Source organism: Pogona vitticeps, chromosome 2 (genome assembly GCF_051106095.1).
Source record: "Pogona vitticeps strain Pit_001003342236 chromosome 2, PviZW2.1, whole genome shotgun sequence".
NCBI lineage: Eukaryota > Metazoa > Chordata > Lepidosauria > Squamata > Agamidae > Pogona > Pogona vitticeps.
Window position 1 is genome coordinate 188,310,739 of NC_135784.1, and position 21,274 is coordinate 188,332,012.

At 44.0% G+C, this 21,274-nt stretch overlaps 1 protein-coding gene across 2 annotated transcripts in view; it reads left to right on the forward strand.

Annotated features, from left to right (window-relative positions):
• Positions 1-252: 252 nt before the first annotated feature.
• The window catches only part of VANGL1 (VANGL planar cell polarity protein 1), a 48,160-nt gene continuing 27,138 nt past the window's right edge, over positions 253-21,274 (forward strand). Inside the window, exons 1-4 of one of the 2 annotated variants that reach the window (XM_072991681.2) lie at positions 253-410; positions 5,307-5,567; positions 10,265-10,391; positions 13,819-14,426. In XM_072991681.2, the coding sequence (XP_072847782.2) occupies positions 5,497-5,567; positions 10,265-10,391; positions 13,819-14,426 (806 nt within the window). In that variant the 5' untranslated portion in view covers positions 253-410; positions 5,307-5,496. Of the gene's footprint in view, positions 411-4,186; positions 5,568-10,264; positions 10,392-13,818; positions 14,427-21,274 lie in introns of those variants that run through there. The other variant, XM_020815102.3, reaches the window with a different exon arrangement.

The window sequence follows — 21,274 nt, forward strand, 5'->3', positions numbered from 1 at the left end:
CGCATAGGGCCTGGCCGCCTTTTTTCACTCTCCTCGACCTCAGAGCTGCCGCCCTGAACGCCACCTTAGAACCCCGGTTACATGGAGAGGCGTCGCCTCAAACCGCGCTCTAGGTCTGGCGCCCCTCGGCTTTCACCAGGCGGCCGGGGAGGGCAGGGCAGGGCAGGGCAGGGCTAGGCCGGCTTCGACGGCGGGCGGGGCGGTGCCGTGCCTCGCCGTGAGGCCGTCGTCGCCCTGGGTACAGGAAGCGGAAAGCAGCGCCGCCGCCGCCGAAGCTGCTGCTGCCGCCGCCGAGTGGACTCCTGAAGTTGTTCTGGGAAAGGTGGCGAAGGTCCCGCGCCTTCCGTGCTTCGTCTCTCGTTCCCCCCCCCTCCAATGGAGCGGCAGCGGCGGCGGCGAGCCAGCGAGAGGTGAGCGGACCTCTGCCTTCCTTCCCCCTGCCCTGCTCCCGCGGAAGCCCCTTCCTCCTCCTCCTCCTCTTTCTCTTCCTCCACCTCCTGCGTCCCTAAGGGCGCGGCTTCTCCTTCGCCTCCCTTAGACGTGCTCCGAGAGCACCGGGGCGCGGGGCGGGAGGCTAACCGCTTCCCGACGGCAGCGGGGCTTCGGTGCCACTCGGCAGGCATGAGCTGGCCGGCTGGCCTTCCAGGGCAGGAGAAGTCGCGCTGGGCTGGGCTGGGCTGATAGGCTGGGGACGGGATGCTTCCGTCATTCACCCCTTTTTTGCAAAAGGAAGGCTGAAAAACAGCGAAGGTTTGGGCTGTGGGGGTGCATGGTTGGTGTGGGGTGCGTGGCCGGGGGGGGGGGGGACTGGTTCCCACGAAGCTGCCTTTGAAAAAAGATGCTTGTAGCCGGGATAGGGTGGATGGGGCAGGGCTGTCGGGGGGGGGGGGGTAGGGGGGGAAGTAATGGCCAGAGGGAGGACGGACACCACCGTGTTTTGAATGTGGTGAAAAAGAAGAGTTTTGCAGCCCTTGTAAAACTAAAGGGTTTATTTTGTGATTAAATTCCCGTTTCTTCAGATACCACCAAGTACAGAAGTTGAGCTCCTAAGTTTTTATACACATGATCGTGATTATGGGATGAAGGTGACATGGGGCACATTGATGACATTCTATGGAAACTTTGAAGGGCTGGACCATATAAACCTGTGGCTTGAACACAGTCCTTTGGGCGTTGCAAGTATGTTTGTGGATCATAATTCACAAAAGCGGGTGGTAGAATGTGTCTGTTGAGTCTCCAAGGTGCTCCCAGAACACTTTCTGTTCTTGTTTTTGTGGGTCCGCTGTGACAGACTGGCACGGCCGCCTCTTCAAAAACTGACAATTGCGTTGAAAGCTCGCCCCTGTATGTTCTCAAAGGATGAACGGCGCTGTGGGTTTTTTTGGTTTACAAAGCTGCCCTTTGCTAACTCCCTGAACTATCATTTGGGCTGCATGGTCTGTACGGCTGGAAATTGAGCAAGTTGTCCTCGGCGGAATTGGATGTTCGGGCGCTGCTCTCTGCAGGACTGAGAGACAGCAATTTCTCCTCTTTCGTTGTGGAGTCTTGTAGTCACTCTGCGCCACAGGCTTTTCTCACGCCAAACATGTAGCAGGAGTTGTGAGTGTGAGCACAGCGTGTCAGGATCCCTTTAAAACTGAGTGGAGGCACACTGCGAATGAGCAAAGAAGCGGTATGTGTGTGTAAAACAGGGTTTCCAAGGAAAGTCACTGGCATGGAGTGGACCCACCAGCAGCATCTACTTCATCAGCCTTTTCTGAAGGAAAGAGCGGGTGGTGAAGGTGCTAGGTTGGATAGCTCTGCTTGAAGGTGCACACTCTCAAGCACGTGGGGAAGGAGCGTCCTGGAGAGCAGCTGGGCGGATGGGACGTCACTGTTGAAAGTTGCCTGGCATATCTTCAAGGCTAGCTGATCCCTGCCTGCTTACATTCCTCTAGACCAGAAGGGGCCAGCAGAGACATTTTGCTGGTTTAGCCCCCTGTGGCCAAGGATCAACAGGTGCCTTGGTTATACAACAGACAGCAAGTATCCCAGCCAACCTCCCAACTTGGGAGCCGAGGAAATAGCATCTCTAGCGTTAAGTACAGGGAAAGTCTGGTTGCTTCTGTTGCCAGCTGGCACCACTGCAGTTGCCATGTGGCACGTGGATTTAGTGTAATGTGGAGACGGTTCTTCCCACGTTTTCCTCTGCATACAGGCATGCAGTTACTGCCAATGCAAGCAAGTGCTTGGGGAGTCATTTCCTATAGTGGGCTAATTCCAAACCAAAGCAATGAGCAACAACCCTAACCTGGAGGTGGCTTGCATATTTGGGCAGAAACGTGGTGTTCCTTACCTTCTGAAGCAGATATGGGCAAGCCTTTCGGCCCATGAGCCAGCTGATTCCCCCCTCCCTCCCCTGTCTTCAATTGATTGACGCTTGAAACAGCAGAGGAGCATAGAAAGGTGTGCAGTGCAATTGCTTGGGAGGCTGTCGTGCTCCTCACCTGTCACCGCCACCCTGGGAACCATTAAGCAGTTGGCAAGTGTAGGTACACATCAACTGTTTCCAGTGCCATTTAGCTTGGCAGACATAAGGCGTAGAGGCACAGTGGGAGGTCAGTGTGCCAGAAGGAGAGATCTGATTATCCTCGTCCCTTATGTGCCGAGATAAAAGGCACAGGGACGCGAGTGGTATTTGAGAATTAATGGAGAGAAAGAAGGCCCTGCCCTGCCTTGCCCCTCTTCTGCCCATGTCCTCCACCCCTTACATGATGGCAATGCTGTATATTCGGGGAGTGGGAATGTTCTATGGAAAGTGGGTGGAGGACAAAGCTATTCAAATCTTTTAGACCAGTATGAAAGAAGGATCTAGATACTTCTTTTGCAAAAGCTTCTGATAAAATAATCGGTCTCAGAGGGATAGATAGATGGGTTACAGTTCTCTCCACCATTGCAACAGAATTTAAAAAAAAACATTTATGGTTGAGAGGCTCAACTTGAGCAGTTTTACAACTTTTCAGGAGAGGGCAGCAGTTATTTGGTTGTTGTTCCTCACACATTCAGAAGGGGTGTGTGAATATTAATGATTAATGGTGGTGGTGCAGCAATATTGTTTCAATTAGGTTGCTTCAGTACATGGAGAGGAAGGGGTAGTTAGCAATTAGCTGCTGGAAAATTACTCATGTACTTAATGTTACTGTAGTTGATGGAGTTTGCTCTAATATTTGAAAATGAATGCCCAAATAATAGAGTCACTCTACAGGTGCTTATGGTGAAATAATTTCCCTTGTTTTTTGTGGGAACTTGCTTTGAGGAAAGGCTTGCTAGTGCTGCAGCCTTCAAGTGCTATACAGATTTTTGTTGTTTTAATAAATACATATGGTACTTTCTAATTAGTTTAAGAATACTGTACATCTTAATTGAACTTTTGTTCATCCCTACAATTAAAGCTGGGGCGTGAAATATTTTTAGCTTTCCTTAGGATTGGCCATGCTTGGATGGTTGCATATTAGTTTTATAAAAAACTGTTTGAATCAGCTTTTCGCCCACACACACACACACACAGGGCCTCCTGTTTCCCCTCCACTGTACAAGCAAGCAAACCAGAAGGTCCAGAAGTAAGCATCATTTTCCTGCTAAATCTGAACATGGAAGCTATGGTTGGTAGGTTCAGAATAAGCGAGAAATATAAGAGCTGGAAAAAGCTTTTGACCTTCAGCTCACATGGCCATGGTGGTTAGGATATTCTGGGAATTTACTTTTTCTTTTCTTTTTTAAACTTTTTCTCTCTCTGATCTGGATGCTTCTCTTATACTATAGCCAGTAGAAGGTATCTTCACTGATGTCTTAAATACGCTGCTCTGTGTTCATAAACTCTTTCAGATGGAACATGCTGCCCTTTCTTTCTTTCTCTCTCCCTCCCTCCCTCCCTCCCTCCCCGTCCCTACCATTTTGGTGTTTTGCCTGAGTGCTTTTTTCTCCTTATATGGCCCTTAAGTCCTCTCTGCAGGTATCTCTCTTAACATTCCTTCGCTTTCATCTTTTTTGGCTCAGTTAGGGTTGGGCATTTGACTGGTCAGAAGAGGTTTGTTCAGTCTATCAACTGCTTCAAAGCATGAGCTTCGTGACAACAGCAACAACAAAGACTGATACTCAACAGCTTTACTGCATATGCCAAAGGCACTCAATTTTTTTTTTTTTTTGCTAAACAGAGCCATTTATGTTAATAAAAATGGTAACAAGTTGTATTAACTTTTAAGTGTTGGGTAAGTTTACTATAAATGCAAACTACTGTATTTGCAAAACAGTTCTGTTTGGCATGGGTGGTGTTGAAGCACTACCTTTAGCCACAGATGACTGTTTGGGGAGATTTCCACAATTGTAGCTGGCAGTCAAGCGGAGAAGCTGTGCTATATACCATGTTGCCAGGCTTGCTTTTGATTGGTTTTGCAGGTATGTGTTGTGAATGGCAGCTCCTGAGTCCTAAATATAAGATGCTGATTCTAAGAGGAGGATTTCTGTAGCATGTCATATTTTTTTCTGCAACCTGTGTTTGAATTTACGGTGTGAGTTTAAGCATGTTTATGAGTTATCTGGTCTTTCTCACCAGATGACTCATAAACATGACCGAACCCACTTATAAGTTCAAACATAGGCTGCATGAAAAATATGACGTGTCATAGAAATCCTCCCTACCTTGGTGCTGACCCAAGTGCCAAAGACCTGCTGTCTTCATACTGTTTTTATGAGCCTTGTCTTGAGAGTTCAACATGTTCAGACCCAAACTTGTAAAGATGTTTCAGTCACCTTATGTCTATGCCGTTGGTTTAAAAAATAAAATAAAATAATCAGTCCAGAATTAAAGGTATTGTATCAGTCCAGATGCAAAATGGAAGTTTAAAACTTCGTAACTTTAAATACTGTACAATATAGTCCTACATTGATCAGGACATGGAATGGCATAGGCAACCAGTGGCCATCTGGGTGTTGTTTGACAACAGCTCCCATAAACCATATACTGTACAGTAGTGAAAGGTGATGGAAGTAGAGGTTCAGCAAGACAAGGAAGGCCACAAATTCTCCCTTTACCTTGTTGCAGCAAGATGAGAATTCTATCCAGATTCATGTGCTGGCTTTTCTGCTCCTGAGATGTCATAGTCAGCCTGGTGAAACTCCCTCTTCCACCTGACGTTTGAGTCATGGAAGCTCAGCTCTCTGCCCCTGGGTAGAGAGAGAGACAACCAAGACATGACTCGAGTTGCCACAGATTTGCTTGCGTTCTGAAGATTCTCATATTTCTTTTCCTTTTTTCCCCCTTTTCTTAGGTTTATGCTGAGCTTAAGGGACCTGCTCTTGCTTCCGTTGAAGTGAAAGCTGACATTACTCTCCCCTTGGACTCGTGGATGATCAAGAATCTAAGCACCCTCAACAAACCTCTTTCGCTGGACTTGGTGGCTCTCTTCAGGGCAAGGCTGAGGGGGCCGCTCCCTGTGGTCAACTGGCTCCTCTTCTGCCATGGATACTGAGTCAACCTACTCTGAATATTCCCACTATTCAGGACACTCCAAAAAAGCCCAGAGACAAGGGTATGGACAATTTCTATTGCGTGGCTAATCTGGAAGATGCCCCTTTAAAGCTGCTTTCTGATTCTATCACTGTATATATAGTGAAAATAGTGCCCAGGGCTTGCCTCACTAAATGCTCAGAGAGAGGACTATCTGTGGGAAGGGGCCCTCTGATGTTTACTTTGGTGGGTGTTGCCTCTTGCGCTCTGTTCCCTGTAAATAATGAGTTGTTGTTGTTTTATGAATCAGTAATACTTCATACTGGGTATCCAGTGTGGTGTAGTGGATAGAATGACAGACTACGTTTCTGGAGACCAGGGTTCAAATCCCTACTCACTGAGGGAGTCGATCTGGTAAAACTCCTTAAATATTTCACTTACCTTAAAAGCTTGTTAGGATTGCTGTAAGTCAGTTCTGACCTGACAACTAATACTCTGTGCCTACCTAGTCAGGTGTGGTATAGTGAAAATAAGGAGTTGTTGTTTTAATACTCAGTAATACTCTGTACTAGGTACCCAGTGTGGATAGAATGATGGACTAGGACTCTGGAGAACAGAGTTTGAATCCCCACTTGACCATGAGAACTCACCGGAGGAGTGGAACTGGTGAAACCACTCCTTAAATGTCTCACCTTGAAAGCCCGATTAGGGTTGCTATAAGTTGGTTCCAACTTGACTGCACAGAATACACACACACACCCCTACTCAGGGCCACTCCTTTCCTTTGCCCTCTTCCATTTGCTCTTTTGTATTGGTTTTATCTCTCCTCGTCATGTCTTCCGGACCTTATTGTGGTTAGATAACAGAGAGAACGAACCTCCTGCAGTTTCCACCAGAGCATCAGAGAGGTTAGACATCCCCTTCTGGAAATTCCAAAAGACATTGTTCAATTTGGAATGGCAAAAGAGAACTCAAGAGCCCTGTTCTAGTGTCCTGGAAGAGGCTTACTTCAGGTGCCATGCCCTGCTGCATTTCCCTCCTATAGTTTAGGAGGGAGCTGCTAGGTATTGTCTTCAGCCCTCTCTTCTTCATACATTAATCTCTCTTTCTGAGATGCAGCAGTCCCCAAAGACAGAATGTTTGCCATGAGCTTTGAGTTGTCCATTTCAGAGTACAATTTATACAATCCCACTTCAGATCACAGTCTGTGTTTTGGCTACAGATCTTCTTTTATGATCCATAATTTAGCAGTTGAGAAGCCAGATTCTACCAAAGGGTAGTTCTTTCTTTGATAGTGGTTGGAAATGATGTCTAAATTGAGCCATTTCCTTAAAGCTGCCAAGAGATGAGAAAAGTTAGGGATCCCACCGTACACCTGCCAAGCATGGATGCTGGATTGTGTATAGGAGTTCTAATTCAAAAAATTAACTTGCCCAGTCTCTGCAGCTGTCGTTCATATTCCTTTTTTTGGTTTTCTTTCTTTCACCGTAGCATTTAGAAAGAGTTTTCTGTTTAAAGATGGGCGATGCCTGTGGATGGGTGATGCCTGCCCTAGGGCCCTTTCTAAATTTCCCTTCTGTCTCTTTTTTAGCTGACTCTTGTCCTTCAGTTTATTGTTTCTTCTTCTTCTCTTTTCCTAGTATAATTGAACCCAGGGGCCATGCTTAACTGATAAAACAAGATAAAAGTGGGACTGGATTTCCAAAGGAAGGCCATCCTTTGTTGATGCTAGACGTGGGCAAGACCAGTTGAGAGTGCTTGTTTCATGTTACTTATATATCAGCCTGTTTGTTCCATGAAACTGAAGCCACTTAACTGTGTGGGTAACTAAAGTGGGAAGAATTCACCCAGGGAAATTTGGAGAACTTTCCTGCAATGGGAGACAAAATGCTCGCTCACCTTTTATTTATTTAAAACTCTCCCCCCCACTCTTTCTCCTTAAAAGGGACCCAACATGGCTTACGTAATTAAAAAAACCAGTATTGACTTTTTAAAAACTTAATTTACAATGTATCACAGAAGTGAGAACACCCCCTCCCATTGCATGAATATTTTAGTATATCTTTTCGTGTGATAACACTGAGGAAATGACACTTGGCTACAATGTAAAGCAATGAGTATACAGCTTTTATAACAGTGGAAATGTGCTGTCCCCTCAAAATAACGTGACATACAGCCATTAATGTCTAAACCGCTGGCAACAAAAGTGAGTACACCCCTAAGTGGCAATGTCCAAATTGGGCACAAAGGGTCAGTATTTTGTGTGGCCACCATTATTTTCCAGCACTGCCTTAACCCTCTTGGGCATAGAGTTCACCAGAGCTTCACAGGTTGCCACTGGAGTTCTCTTCCACTCCTCCATGACAACATCACAGAGGTGGTGGATGCTAGAGACCTTGTGCACCTCCACCTCCATTTCAGGATGCCCCACAGATGCTCAATTGGGTTTAGGTCTGGAGACATGCTTGGCAAGTGCATCACCTTTACTCTCAGCTTCTTTAGCAAGGCAGTGGTCGTTTTGGAGGTGTGTTTGGGGTCATGATCATGTTGGAATACTGCCCTGGTTGGGGGGATGTAATCGTGATAAACCACTGCAACACCACCTCCCCTCTTCCCAGGTCTTGCCTGCTGCTACACAGAAAAACCCTGGTGGACAAAGCTGAGTGAGAGTAACACCCCCAGCCTCATCCAACCAAGTCTCTGTAATGCAAACCAGGTCAAAGCTTGTGATCTGAAAATGATGTGCTAGTTTTAAACAAATAGTAAACTTCATACTGTGTGTCTTATCAAAAAGGCAAACTAAAGAAATGCAAAGAGTGAAAAGCTTTGCGCGTTCCTACATGTCAGGTTGACATTTTAATTGCTTCTTACTTTTGTGTGGTTTGCTTTGAAATGGCTCCTATCCACCTGAGGAAAGCTGCATGGATTCCCAAGAGTACCTGGGGATGACAGGGTTCTTCCAGAGAAGTTGGAGTGTGTCTTCGAAAATTAATCCACCTGCTTGGAGGCATCCAGCTCTGGCAAGAGTATTCACCAAGTCGTGAGAAGGATGCTTCCCTGTCTTTAAGAGACACAGTCAAGGAAGACATACGTATCTCTTCTAGAGCATAACAGTGCTTTGCCATTATCCATTCAGCTCCTGAATCCTGGGCATCCAGAGTTTGCAAAGCACTATTTTTGACAATTTTTACTAGAATTTTCAGGGACTTGGGGTGGGTGGGTATTTATTTATTTATTTGCTTAAAATATTTTTATCCCACCTTTCTTCTTAAAAAGGATCCTTACATCCTTAAACGACAATATTTAAAGTTTAGAACAATGAGTATGAAGAGGCAGCTTCCATCATGAAAGACAATAAAGCTAAAACAATAAGTATACAGATATCAAAAAGGAACACAAATATCACTCCAAGAGATGGTAAACAGAAGTAGTACTAAAGACCCAGTCAGAGCAGTAATTTTTATAACAATCCATCTAAAAGTCACACTCATGTAGCCTGTCACTGAAGTTAGTGTGTTGCAGCATAAATAATGAGCTATCTTGTGGCATATTATATTATGTAAAAAAAAGTTCCAAGGTTTTATTTTGGTATAAACTTACATGGGTAGGGGCACTATCCTTAGAAAGCTTTTACTTTTCTCTTGGCCATGATGTACCTGCCTGGAACAGATGTGGCCAGATTTCTGGCATCATTTTTGTGTAAGACAGGAGATTTCCTGCTTTCTCATAGAATCAAAGTCTTGAGACTCTCTATCTGTGGGCTGCTCAAAAGCAGTCCAAGCCTGTGTACTGAGCTCGCTCAGCAGGGTTATCTCCTAATCATGGGATCCTTTTGTGAAAGCTTGAAGGGAGGAAGGTTAAGTAGTTGAACAGCACTTCCCAGCACCTGGGCAGAAGCACTAAGCACAGACAAGAGATACAGCAGCTCTTCTATAGCATAAGATTTCAAGGAGTTTCGAAACATGAGGGACGGATAGGAGTCGCCAGCTTAGATACAGTCTGTTCCTTTGTCACAATTTCTACTACCCACTCCAGGAATATTTACCACTGAAAGCTCTTTCAGTGTGACTGTCTCTTTGGTATTGCTTCCTTTCTGTCCTGCAGCAACTAGAAATTCATATAATTTTCTTGACCTGGGGCAAGAGGACCTGTTAGCCCCCCTCCCAGCCCCCAGCTCTGAAGTTATGGAGCTTGGCAGTAGGTTGCACAAGTTCAGGGAAAGCTAGCATAAGTATGCGTTGGTGTGAGATTCTAGATTTTATTGAGACTGGGATATAAGCCAACTCCAATGCAAACGGCTACTATTTCTTTTGCACTGCTGTGTTTTTATCGCCGCGCATGTTGGAGTAACCAAAGATGTGGGAATCTGTCAACTGAATTCCAAAATATTTGAAGAACTGGCCAGATGTTTTGGTTGCAGATTATGGACCGCTGCCAGCAGGGTCGGAGGAGGTTAATGAACTAGGATGCCATCTGTTCCTCCCCAGTGAAGGGGTCCAGCAGAGCTGTGAAGCCATGCCCTAGTGCACTTCCTCAGTAATCCTCTTAAACATCCGCCAGAGGAATTGGGTTGCTGCGTGGCCTCTCTTGCCTTCTCACTCTGGGAATGCTTGAAATGGTTTTGCGTGCCAAAATGCCAGACTGGATTGGCTTCGCCCCCCACCCCCAAAAGACCTGCAAAGCTGTCTCACTTTTTCATCAACTTGCTGAGGCTTAGAGGGCTACCCTTGGTCGAAGATCAGCTTATGGAACCACTCTCTTTCTCTTTTCATGGAAAAGGAGCCGAGACAGGCACAGATCCCCACGGAGTAAAGATGGCTGCCGCTCAGAGAAGTCTGTCACCATTCAGGCACCTCCTGCAGAACCGTTGTTGGGGAATGATTCTTCTCGGGCAGAAGAAGCTCAGGTGAGGAGGAAGGAAGGTGGGCAGAGTTTTCTTGGGATGCATATCTTGGCTTACAGCTCCAGGTACGGTTGCTCCATGTGACTCACTGCCCTCTCCTCCACTGTGCTAATACCGTTTGGGATATGGCAACAAAATGATTTGGAAAATTCTTCAAATCTAGCTGTCGTAATTCCCTTGAAATCTTTTAGCAATTCTTTTGTCCCTGAAAGGCCACAGAATGTTTGTACGAGCTCAAATGGGTTTTCTCCAGTGCGCCAATGCCTGTTGGTAATCTGAGTCATTCTTGACGCAGGACATCGCACAATAAACGGCAGTATGTGAAAGTTACCTTGAGGCTGTCATCTGAGTGGGCTGCCTGCTTGCTGCTTCCATAAAAGCTGAGGTCTTCTGTCAGCTCAACTAAGAATAACTCATTTCCTCTGTACCACCTGTCTAGAGGTGATTTTTCTACTTATAATTCCTGGTGAAGTCCCTCTGCATGTTTATCATGACTGGATCAAATAACATAGGCAGCTTGTACCTAGAAGAGGGGAGCAGTTTTGGAGGAAATCCCCCCCACCAGCTCAGTTCATCAACTGCCGTTGTCAGATAGATGCTTAGTTTTTTTGCCAGGCCAGCTTCATACTGCAAATGGTGGAAGATCCATGCAATCAATTTTAATTTAAATGATAGAGGATTAGGGTTGTTTGGGGGAAACTGTCTACATTTTTTTCCCTTCTTTGGACTCAGTGGTCAAAATCTTGCTGCTTAATGTAGTAAATCACACTAGAATAGGCCCAGTGAATCAACGGCGATTTGAAATTAAGTCAACTCCTCTGTAATTTCATTGATTCAACTATGTAATGGTTTTAGCATAGTAAGTTGCAGCTAGAGTAAGCCCATTTGAATCAATGAAACTTATGGGGGAGTTCACTGGGCCTACTCTAGTGCAATTTACTGTGCTAAACAACTGGATTTTGGCCAATTTAGCTTTGAGCAAATAGCTATTTTACATCTTCAGTTTGCCATCTGCAAGATGAGATTAATGGTGATCTCCTTAAAGAGAACTGATTTTCAAAGGACTGTAGAAATATTTAGTAGGGTTTTTTTAATGTATGGCCCTCAACTGTGAGGATACTGCAAAAAGGTCCTCTAATCCACTGGTTCTTAACCTTTGTTACTCAGATGTTTTTGGACTGCAACTCCCAGAAGCCTACACCATCAGCTCTGCTGGCTGGGGTTTCTGGGAGTTGCAGTTCAAAAACACCTGAGTAACAAAGGTTAAGAACCACTGCTCTAATCCAAACTTTTCAAAATGGTGAAGGAGAAGCAGTTGATTTGTTGCCATCTTTCTGATAGTTCAAAGTTAAGCGGTGTAGCTTCTCAGTAAGATAACGTGGAATGAGGAATCTACCAGTTATATGTACTAACTGGAGTTTATTGGAAATATCTAATATCCTTTAGCAGTCTAATTCTTAAAATGGTAGTTCCATTTCAGTTCCATTCTTGACAGCGGCTAACTGTCTTAGCATCTGTTAAAGTAACACCCAGGCTAATTGTGTATCATAATTGTTCATTTCTGTCCTCTGGCCATTATGTATGTCTGCTGCCGAAGGTAGACACACTAGGATATGATAACTAGCTGTAGCTTTCACGGGCATGAACACTCACATTGGCTAAGATAGGTAACAGTCTACCCTTGGATTGTGCTGAATTCTTTGTGAGTGTTATTGTGCCTTTCATTTTTATGGACATAATCAAGTGCAGATGCAGAAACCTCAAGAGCAGGGATGGGACAAAGCATGGCCTGCCAGTTGTTGTGGGACTGGAACTTCAACTAATCCTAGCCAGCATAGTTAGTGGTAAAAGTTGATGGGGATGTTAATTCCAGCAATCTGGAGAGCTACATTTCTCTTGCAGTAGAGTTTTGCAATGTACTTTATTGACTGTACATGTCCACTGTAATGGTTACTGTGAGAGTCCGTTTCTCAAAGAAGCATGAATATAACTTGATTTTTCTTGAAGAATGCAATGGCTTCTCAACTGATATGGATGCATAACAAGAATACTATATTTGTCCTGTTTTTTTTCTCAAACTTGTTTTGTTCCAAAAACAACAAGAGGTGTGTGAGAAATAGTCATGTATTATGGGTGCAAAATATAAGTTGAATACTCTTACACACCTGAAGGATTTGTTGATGAGCAAAAGGTAACTGATCTAAAATAACCTCTGGTTGCTAAATATTGGTTTTCAAAGAACTATAGAAAGGCCATAGTTATTAAGTGCCTTACGTTATTAGCACAAGGATACATAGCAACAGCAACAGCTTTTTTTAAAAAGTAAGACATTATGCTTGTGGTGCTGGAGGAGACTCTTGAGAGTCCCCTGGACTGCAAGGAGAACAAACTTATCCATTCTGAAGGAAATCAACCCTGAATGCTCACTGGAAGGACAGATCCTCGAAGCTGAGGCTTCAATACTTTGGCCATCTCATGAGAAGAGAAGATTCCCTGGAAAAGACCCTGATGTTGGAAAAGTGTGAGGGCAAGAAGAGAAGGGGACGACAGAGGACGAGATGGCTGGATAGTGTCATCGAAACTACCAACATGAATTTGACCCAACTCCGGGAGGCAGTGGAAGACAGGAGGGCCTGGGGTGCTCTGGTCCATGGGGTCACGAAGAGTCAGACACGACTTAACGACTAAACAATAATAGTGCTTGTGGTTTTATATTCTTGATGGTGTATGTTTGCTATTTCATCTGGTAGGTGATTGGGCCACACTGCTGTTTGCTCTTTTCCCCATTTGCTGTGAGTTTTCTTTTCTGACAACAGATCCTTGGACTTGGTGATGGATGACAGTGGTGATCTTTTGACAGCAGCCTCTGTCAGCTGGCAAGCATAAATAAAATATGGTCCAAGAAAGTATTGTTTGGCAAATGAAACTATCATGTGACAGATGGTGAATGAAATAAAAGGGTTAAGGCAGTCCCTGCGTGCATTTTTCTGCTTAGTTTGCTGAATTTAGTTGCTAAAATCAATTCAATTTGTTCAGAATTCAGTTGCTAATCCCAGCGAGAATAGACCCACTGAATCAGGGAGATTTGGATTTAGGCCATAAAACTTGAATTTAAATGTTTTTAATACTCATGTAAAGGGGAAGAACAAGGCCACTCCATTGTCCTTCCTGTTGCCTCCTGCAAACTAAAAGGAAGACTTCTGTTGTGAGAATCCTTTCCTCCTTATGTAGGCTTTCTGCATGATATAGAATCCCAAAGCCAGAGCTCACAGCTTGCACTTAATCAGGCACGTAGACTCAGATGCCACACATCTGGAGCTTGACAACACTAGGCTAGCATTTCCAGGTATAAAAATGACTGGCATCCGAAAGACCCACTGAACATCAAAGAGTTGGCATGACTGAATGAATCCTCTTCTTTTCCTTTCAGGATGACAACTGGGGTGAGACCACAACAGCCATCACAGGTACATCAGAACACAGCATCTCCCAGGAGGACATTCCCAGGCTCACCAAGGACTTGGAGGATGGTGTTGGCTTAGACTGCAAGCGCTACCTTGTTTTAACTGTGGCTGCTGTCCTGGGACTCCTGGTCTTCCTGACTCCCATTGCCTTTATTCTGCTTCCGCAGATCCTGCGGAGAAGTGAGTTGGAGCCATGTGGCACAGCTTGCGAAGGACTCTTCATTTCTGTGGCTTTCAAACTCCTGATCCTCTTGATTGGTACCTGGGCTCTTTTCTTTCGTCAGCCCAAGGCTGATATCCCAAGAGTCTTCGTGTTCCGTGCCTTCATTTTGGTCCTCATATTTCTGCTGATGTTTTCTTATTGGCTCTTCTATGGTGTCCGCATTCTGGAGTCCAAGGACCTCAATTACCAAGGGATTGTTCAGTTTGCGGTGTCCCTGGTGGACGCTCTGCTTTTCATTCACTATCTTGCTATTGTGGTGCTGGAACTGAGACAGCTGCAACCAATGTTTACGCTCAAGGTTGTTCGATCGACAGATGGAGAATCGCGCTATTACAGCTTGGGCCAGTTGAGGTATGTTGTCCCTTTCTTCAAAAAAAGCAAAAAAAGAGGAACAGGGAAACTACAGACCAGTCAGTAAATTGCGGATGACACAAAGTTGGGTGGAACAGCTAATACCTAAGACAGAAACAAAATTCAAAAATATTTTGATAGGCTTCAGCACTGGGGTGAAAAGAACAGAAATAATGCTATTTTAGGCTTCATTAGCAGAAGTATAGTCTCCAGATCCAGTGAGTTACTAATCTCCCTCCATTCAACACTAGTTAGGTCTCATCTAGAGTATTGTGTCCAGTTCTCAACATCACACTTTAAGAAGGATGCCAAGAAAGAGCAAATTCAGAGGAGGCGACAAGGATGATCAGGGGACTAGAAACAAAGCCCTATGGTGGGCTCCACAGACATAAGATTTTGGCACAAATGTGCTGTATGGTGGCTTACAATTGTGAACATGTAGTTTCGCCTCCTGGCTTTGTTTTCTGTAATCTAAAATGTCCAGAAGAGTTTTGCACCTGTTTCATCATGGCTGCATTCAATGCCCTTTTGAAAAAAGATACTGGTTCAAGAAAGAGGTATTAATGATGGTAATAAGTTGTCTTACTTGCCTTCTCTGGAACCTTGTCTCAAAACATTTCAGAATCTATTACCTGTTCTTTGGCAGCCAATGGTTTTTAGAGGGAGTTTATACAGCTTTGTAGCCCTCTGATGGAATGTTTGGAATCACTCTTAAAAATGTCAACTATATGACATTCTTGTTAGAGCAGTCCTACCCATCCCTAATTCACCATCCTCTGATACATTCTGCATCTTGGGGAGCATGTGAGATGTGCTTCATTCTACCTCCTGTGCCTTGAGCCCAGGTCACTTGAGGGTTTTTTCCTGAAATCCTTATACAATGGCTGGAAACCCCCAGGCCTTTGCAGAACAGTAATTAAGCCATATGCTTTGGAAATGTCCTTGTGAGCGATTTCAGGGTCATGACTTCATTTTGTAGCTAAGCTATTAACTGCAGCTTTAGGTTTAATTTTTGCTTGCTTTGTATATGAGATATATTCAGTCCCAAATTCCTTCCTTCCTGCCTCCCTTCCTGCCTGCCTGCCTGCCTACCTGCCTGCCTACCTATTTATGAACAACAAAGGTGTTTCCAGAGGAGACTTTGTGCAGTTGCTATGGGTCACAGATCTATTGTCATCCACTTGGAGCCTTCCTGTGTTGTGTTTTTTACTACCATAACTCCTGAAAAGAGGGGGAGAGAGAATTTAAGAAATAAAATATAAAATGACTGCATATTGTCTTTTGATTTGGATTGCTAATAGTCTGGAACCATCCAAAGCAGCAGCATATAAGCCGGATTCTTGCCCTGGAAAGTTTCTTAGCTAAATTTCAACAGCATAGGAAACACCAAGCTGAGAGTAAAGAGATCAAGGGCGGGCAAGAGTAGTGGGGCAAAAATTGTTTATGTTCTTGGGCATCAGACTTTTGCTTTGTTGTTTTTGTTTTTGTTTCCTCGTGGCTGTTTTGTAGTGATCTAACTTCTGTGCAACTCTATTCTCTCTCAACCCCTCTCTTCCTCTCCCATGATAAATCCAATATTAGTCCCCACTAGAGTAGACCTATTGGAATAAATCAAATCTGTTACTCACCACCAGTTGATTTCAGTTGGGATCTACTCTGATTAAACATTATGTTTAGCCAGTGTAGAATAAGAGTGAAGATTGTTTCCTTCACTCAGATTTGCTTACTTCTGTTGGAGACATCATCAGATGAAGGCTGGAGGCTCTTCTAAAATGTGATTGCAAGTTATTTTCTTACATTCTATGTAGAGATGGGTGCAAACCAGCAAAACAGCTTCCCTGACCCACCTCCCCCGAGTGCTGGAGAAGGTGGGGCTGGTAACTTTCAAAAACCTGTTCATCAAAAGGATTTATTTATTTATTTATTTATTTATTTATTTATTTATTTATTTAATTAATTAATTAATTAATTAATTAATTAATTAATTAATTAATTAATTAATTAATTAATTAATTAATTAATTAATTAATTAATTAATACTTCGCCTATCTGGCCCACCGGACCACTCTAGGTAGCTTCCAAATATAAAATCAAATAATAAAACATAGACAAATGCATAATAATCAAACAAGAACAGCAGTAAAAATAAAAAGGAAAAGTAAGAAAAAATCAAGAACCAAACATTTGTGCCCATCTCTAATTCAGGGGCATTTGTCTGAGGTCAAGGAATGTGTCGAAGGATTATGTGATGTTCTAAGACTGCTATGTCTGTCTGATTTATAAGTAATAAGGAGAATATGGCAGTAGCGTGGTGGACCTCAGTATGCTCCAAGTGCTGCGTGGACAGAGCAGTAGTTGGTTAGGCGCAACTGTTCCATGTTCTTTTGTTTAAGTTCAGCAGTCAAAACAGATGAAGCAAAGCCTCTTTCAGAGTGCTTGTGATGAAGTCTGTAATTTCAGTGCTTGCATGTTCCTCTCCTGATACAAATACTTGGCGTCTCAACCAGCATGAACTGAGAACTCCCAAGTCAATTCGCAGCCCTTGTGTAAGCACTGACTGCTATTTCAGATGTAATACAGGCTGCAAATCAAATTGCAGCAAATTCTCCAATGTAGTCGCACTCTCTGGGCAGCCCCCAGCCAGTAAGGTGCTGCCTCGCCATGGTCTGTTAATCTCACAGGGTGCATGGGGTTTAGGGTGAAAGCCGACAAGCAGATCGATAACCCTGAACCATGCAATAATCTTAAGAAAACTTCTGCCCTAAGGTTGGGCACCTGGAATGTTTGGACAATGACACCTGGCTTTTCTGATGGCCTGCAGGAAATAGGTGATGCATGCAAGACAGCTGTCATCGCCATGGAACTGAGTAGACTGCAGATGGACATTGTTGCCCTGCAAGAGACGAGATTGCCAGACTCAGAATCTGTCAAGGAAAAAAATTCTCATTCTCCTGGCAGGGAAAACCAATGAATGAAACCAGGAAATATGGTGTTGGCTTTGCGATTATAAATACTCTGCTGTTCCACCTACTGCAAGAATCCTATCACAGCTGCACTCATCAGCAGGACCAGTCACCCTCATTAGTGCATATGCACCAGCACTATCGTCTACAACAGAAGTCAAAGACAAAGTCTACAACCATCTGGCAGCTATTATTTAAAAAATCCACACAAGAGAGCCACTATTCATTCTCAGAGACTTTAATGCTAGGGTTGGTGCTGTTCACAATTTTTGGCCCACTTGTCTAGGCTGTTTTGGCATTGGGAAGATGAACAAAAATGGCCAACACTTGCTAGAGTTTTGCTGTTGTTATGGTCTCTGTGTCAGCAACACATTCTTTAATACGAAGCTTCAACACAGCATCTCTTGGAGACATCCAAGATTGAAGCATTGGCATCAGCTCAATTTGATTCTCACTAGACACTCTAGCCTTCCTAGTATTATGATCACATGCAGTTATCAGGGTGCTGATTGTGATTCTAATCACTCACTGATGTGTAGCAGAGTCAAAGTGTGAATAAAGAGATTGTATCACACGAAAAAGGAAAGAAGACCACTTATTGACATCAGCAAGACTTGCCATCAAAGAAAAGTGGAGGAATTTGCCCAAGCGCTTGAGGAAACTCTTCCAGGCCTGGCTGATGCAAATGCATCTGAACGATGGAAGCATTTCAAGAATGCTGTTTATAACACCGCCATGTCCACATTCGGCAAGAAGACCAGAAAGATGGCAGACTGGTTTGAAGCCCATTCGGAGGAGTTGATGCCAGCCATCGAGGAAAAGAGGAGAGCTCTAGCAGCATATAAAGCCTATCCTAGTGAGTACAATTTGCAGGTTTTTTGACTTGCTCATAGCAAAATCCAACGGGCTGCCAGGAGATGTTCTAACAATTATTGGCTTTAGCTCTGCTCTCAGATACCAGCAGCAGACACAGGTAACATCAAGGGAATGTATAACAGTATCAAGCACCCTTTAGGTCCAATACAGAAGAAATCTGCTCCTTTGAAGTCTGCTACTGGTGTGATCATTCAGGACCGAGCACAGCAAATGGAACACTGGGCTCAGCACTACTCTGTGCTACGTATATTCTAGAGAGAATGTAGTAACTGAAGTGGCATTAAATAACATTGAGTGCCTGTCTGTCATGGAAGAGTTGGACAGCGAACCAACTTTAGCAGAAATAAAAGCAGTCTTGGATTCCCTCGCCTCTGGCAAGGCACCTGGGAAGGATAACATCCATGTTGAAGTGCTGTAAAGAGATCATCACCACTGAGCTGTATAAAATCTGCTGTCTTTGCTGGAGGGAAGGTGGACTACCACAGGACATGAAGGATGCAAACATTGTGACATTGTACAAGAACAAAGGTGACACGGGCGACTGCAATAACTACCATGGCATCTCTCTTCTCAACATTGTGTGGAAGCTGCTTGCCCATGTTGTGCTGAAGAGGCTCCAGGTGCTTGCATACAGAGTCTATCCAGAATCACAGTGTGGATTTCGAGCTAATAGACCCACCACTGACATGGTATTCCCCCTCAGACAGTTGCAGGAGAAATGCAGGGAACAACAACAGCCACTCTTAGTGGCCTTCATAGACCTCACAAAAGCATTTGACTTGGTTAGCAGGGATGGCCTTTTTAAAATACTTCCCAAGATTGGATATCCACCTCGTCTCCTTAACATCATCAGATCCTTCAATGAGGGAATGAAAGGCACTGTAGTTTTTGATGGCTCAACATCAGATCCCTTTGACATCCGAAGCGGAGTGAAACAGGGCTGTGTCCTCGCACCAACCCTTTTTGAGATCTTTTTTGCTGTCATGCTTTTGGAACTGCAACAGAAGGTGTCTATCTCCGGACTAGATCAGACGGAAAGCTCTTTAATCTCTAGACTGAGAGCAAAAACCAAAGTCCAACTGAAATGCATGCAGACTTCCTCTTTGCCGACGATGCAGCTGGTGTCGCCCATTCTGCTGAAAAGCTGCAACAACTTATGAATTGTTTTAGTAAGGCCTGCCAAGATTTCGGATTAACAATCAGCAGGGCTTGAAAAATTTTAGAATGTCTCACCAGTGAGTCAAAAATTTCACCAGTCAGCATGACTGGACTATAGCCTTGCAATTGATGTTAACAAATATAAACTAGGCAATGTATTCGCGAAGGCTTTCACGGCCGGGATCTAATGGTTGTTGTGGTTTTTTTCGGGCTCTTTGGTCGTGTTCTGAAGGTTGTTCTTCCTAACGTTTTGCCAGTCTCTGTGGCCGGCATCTTCAGAGGACAGCACTCTGTGAGCAAGAGGCACAAGACTGCCAAAGGTGGGGACGGTCTGTTGTTGGTCAAAGCAAATTTAGGTTCCGTCAGATTCAAGTATTTGAAACTGGTGGTTGTAGGGCTACATGTCCTTAGAAGACATTTTGTTCCCTCATTAGCCAGCGTTCTTGGTGGACCAGGAGGAGCTGTGAGAAGTACTGAAGGCCAAGATGTTTCCTCTGTTACGTCATGGGAAAAGCAAGATGGCAGGTGGTCTGCCACCCACACAAGGCACCACATTACTCTTTCCATATGTACATGTTTCTGTACTGCCCTCTCGCTCTCTCCCTTCTGCCTGCCAAACAACAGAGCAGGAGGTTGCTAGGCAACAGTGTAGTACATACACTCTTATTACTCCAGGGTATAGTAGTAGCACAATGGCAACTGCTGAGAGATCCCCATATAGAAATGGGTGTTGGTGTATATTAAGTGCTGCTTTGGATAATCATTCCCTTTTATCTTTTTAAATAAAAGGATTTTCATATTCCTGTATTCTCTGTTGAGCCCTGTTGGCAGTTTAGAAAAGCAGGTTTAGAGCATGTCACAGTGCACATTGATATTAGTAAGATCTTGACCTGCACAAAGTAGAGATAGATAATGTTATAGCCCAGAAGCAGCACTTGTCTCTCCCATGAAGGTGAGGTAAGCATACCTCATCAGTTGGATAAAGTAGGACTGGGTGGTTGCTTTAACATACAGTATGTAAGTTTGTGGCAATTTTTCACAAATAAAAGGATTCCGATTCCTCCCTCACAAAGGCCATGAGGCTCCCATTGTGGTTTAAATCAATTTGATTTTTAGGAAAATCATTGATTTTTATCCATCCTGATTTCGGCCAATGTGTTACTTTATAATTGCAGGCTACGTTCCCATAATGTGTTCCATGGGGCTGCCTTTGAAAAAAAATCTTTGGTAAGATCAAATACAGAGCACAGCAAACTTAATTCAGAGTGCTGACTTTGACCTTTAGAGCCTTAAGAGACTGGGACCTCTGTATGATCCTGCATGGTAACTGGGATTGTTTTTGTAAATGGTTCTTCAGAGTCTGCCAGCCGCCATGCAGCTGAGAGGTGGAACTCGCTCCATCAGACAGGCACCTCAAGCCTTGTCTTATTATCCTTTAGGTGCTAGCCTACACCTTTATTTCTAGCTAGGCTTATGGTCCCATAAAGATTTAGTTACATTTTTGTTTCACCATGCTTCTCTGTTCAGACTGGGTTACTGGATTTGGATTTCACAATGAACGGTCTTGTAGTACCTTTAAAGACTGGAAATTGTATTCTGGCATAAACTTTCACAGTTCACTTGCATGAAGTTTATCCACAATTAACAATTACAAATGTATATTTATATGGCTGGGGAACATTGTAAACACGAAGCTCAAAGATAATTCAAATGCAGAATGTAAAATTATAATTACCTAATTAAAAGTGGCAATTTACAAGACAGTTATTGAGTGTTAACATCAACACTGGAATTGCTGAATGTAAGTGTGATAAAAACCCATTATTCACATTCAAACCACAGGAGATAGCA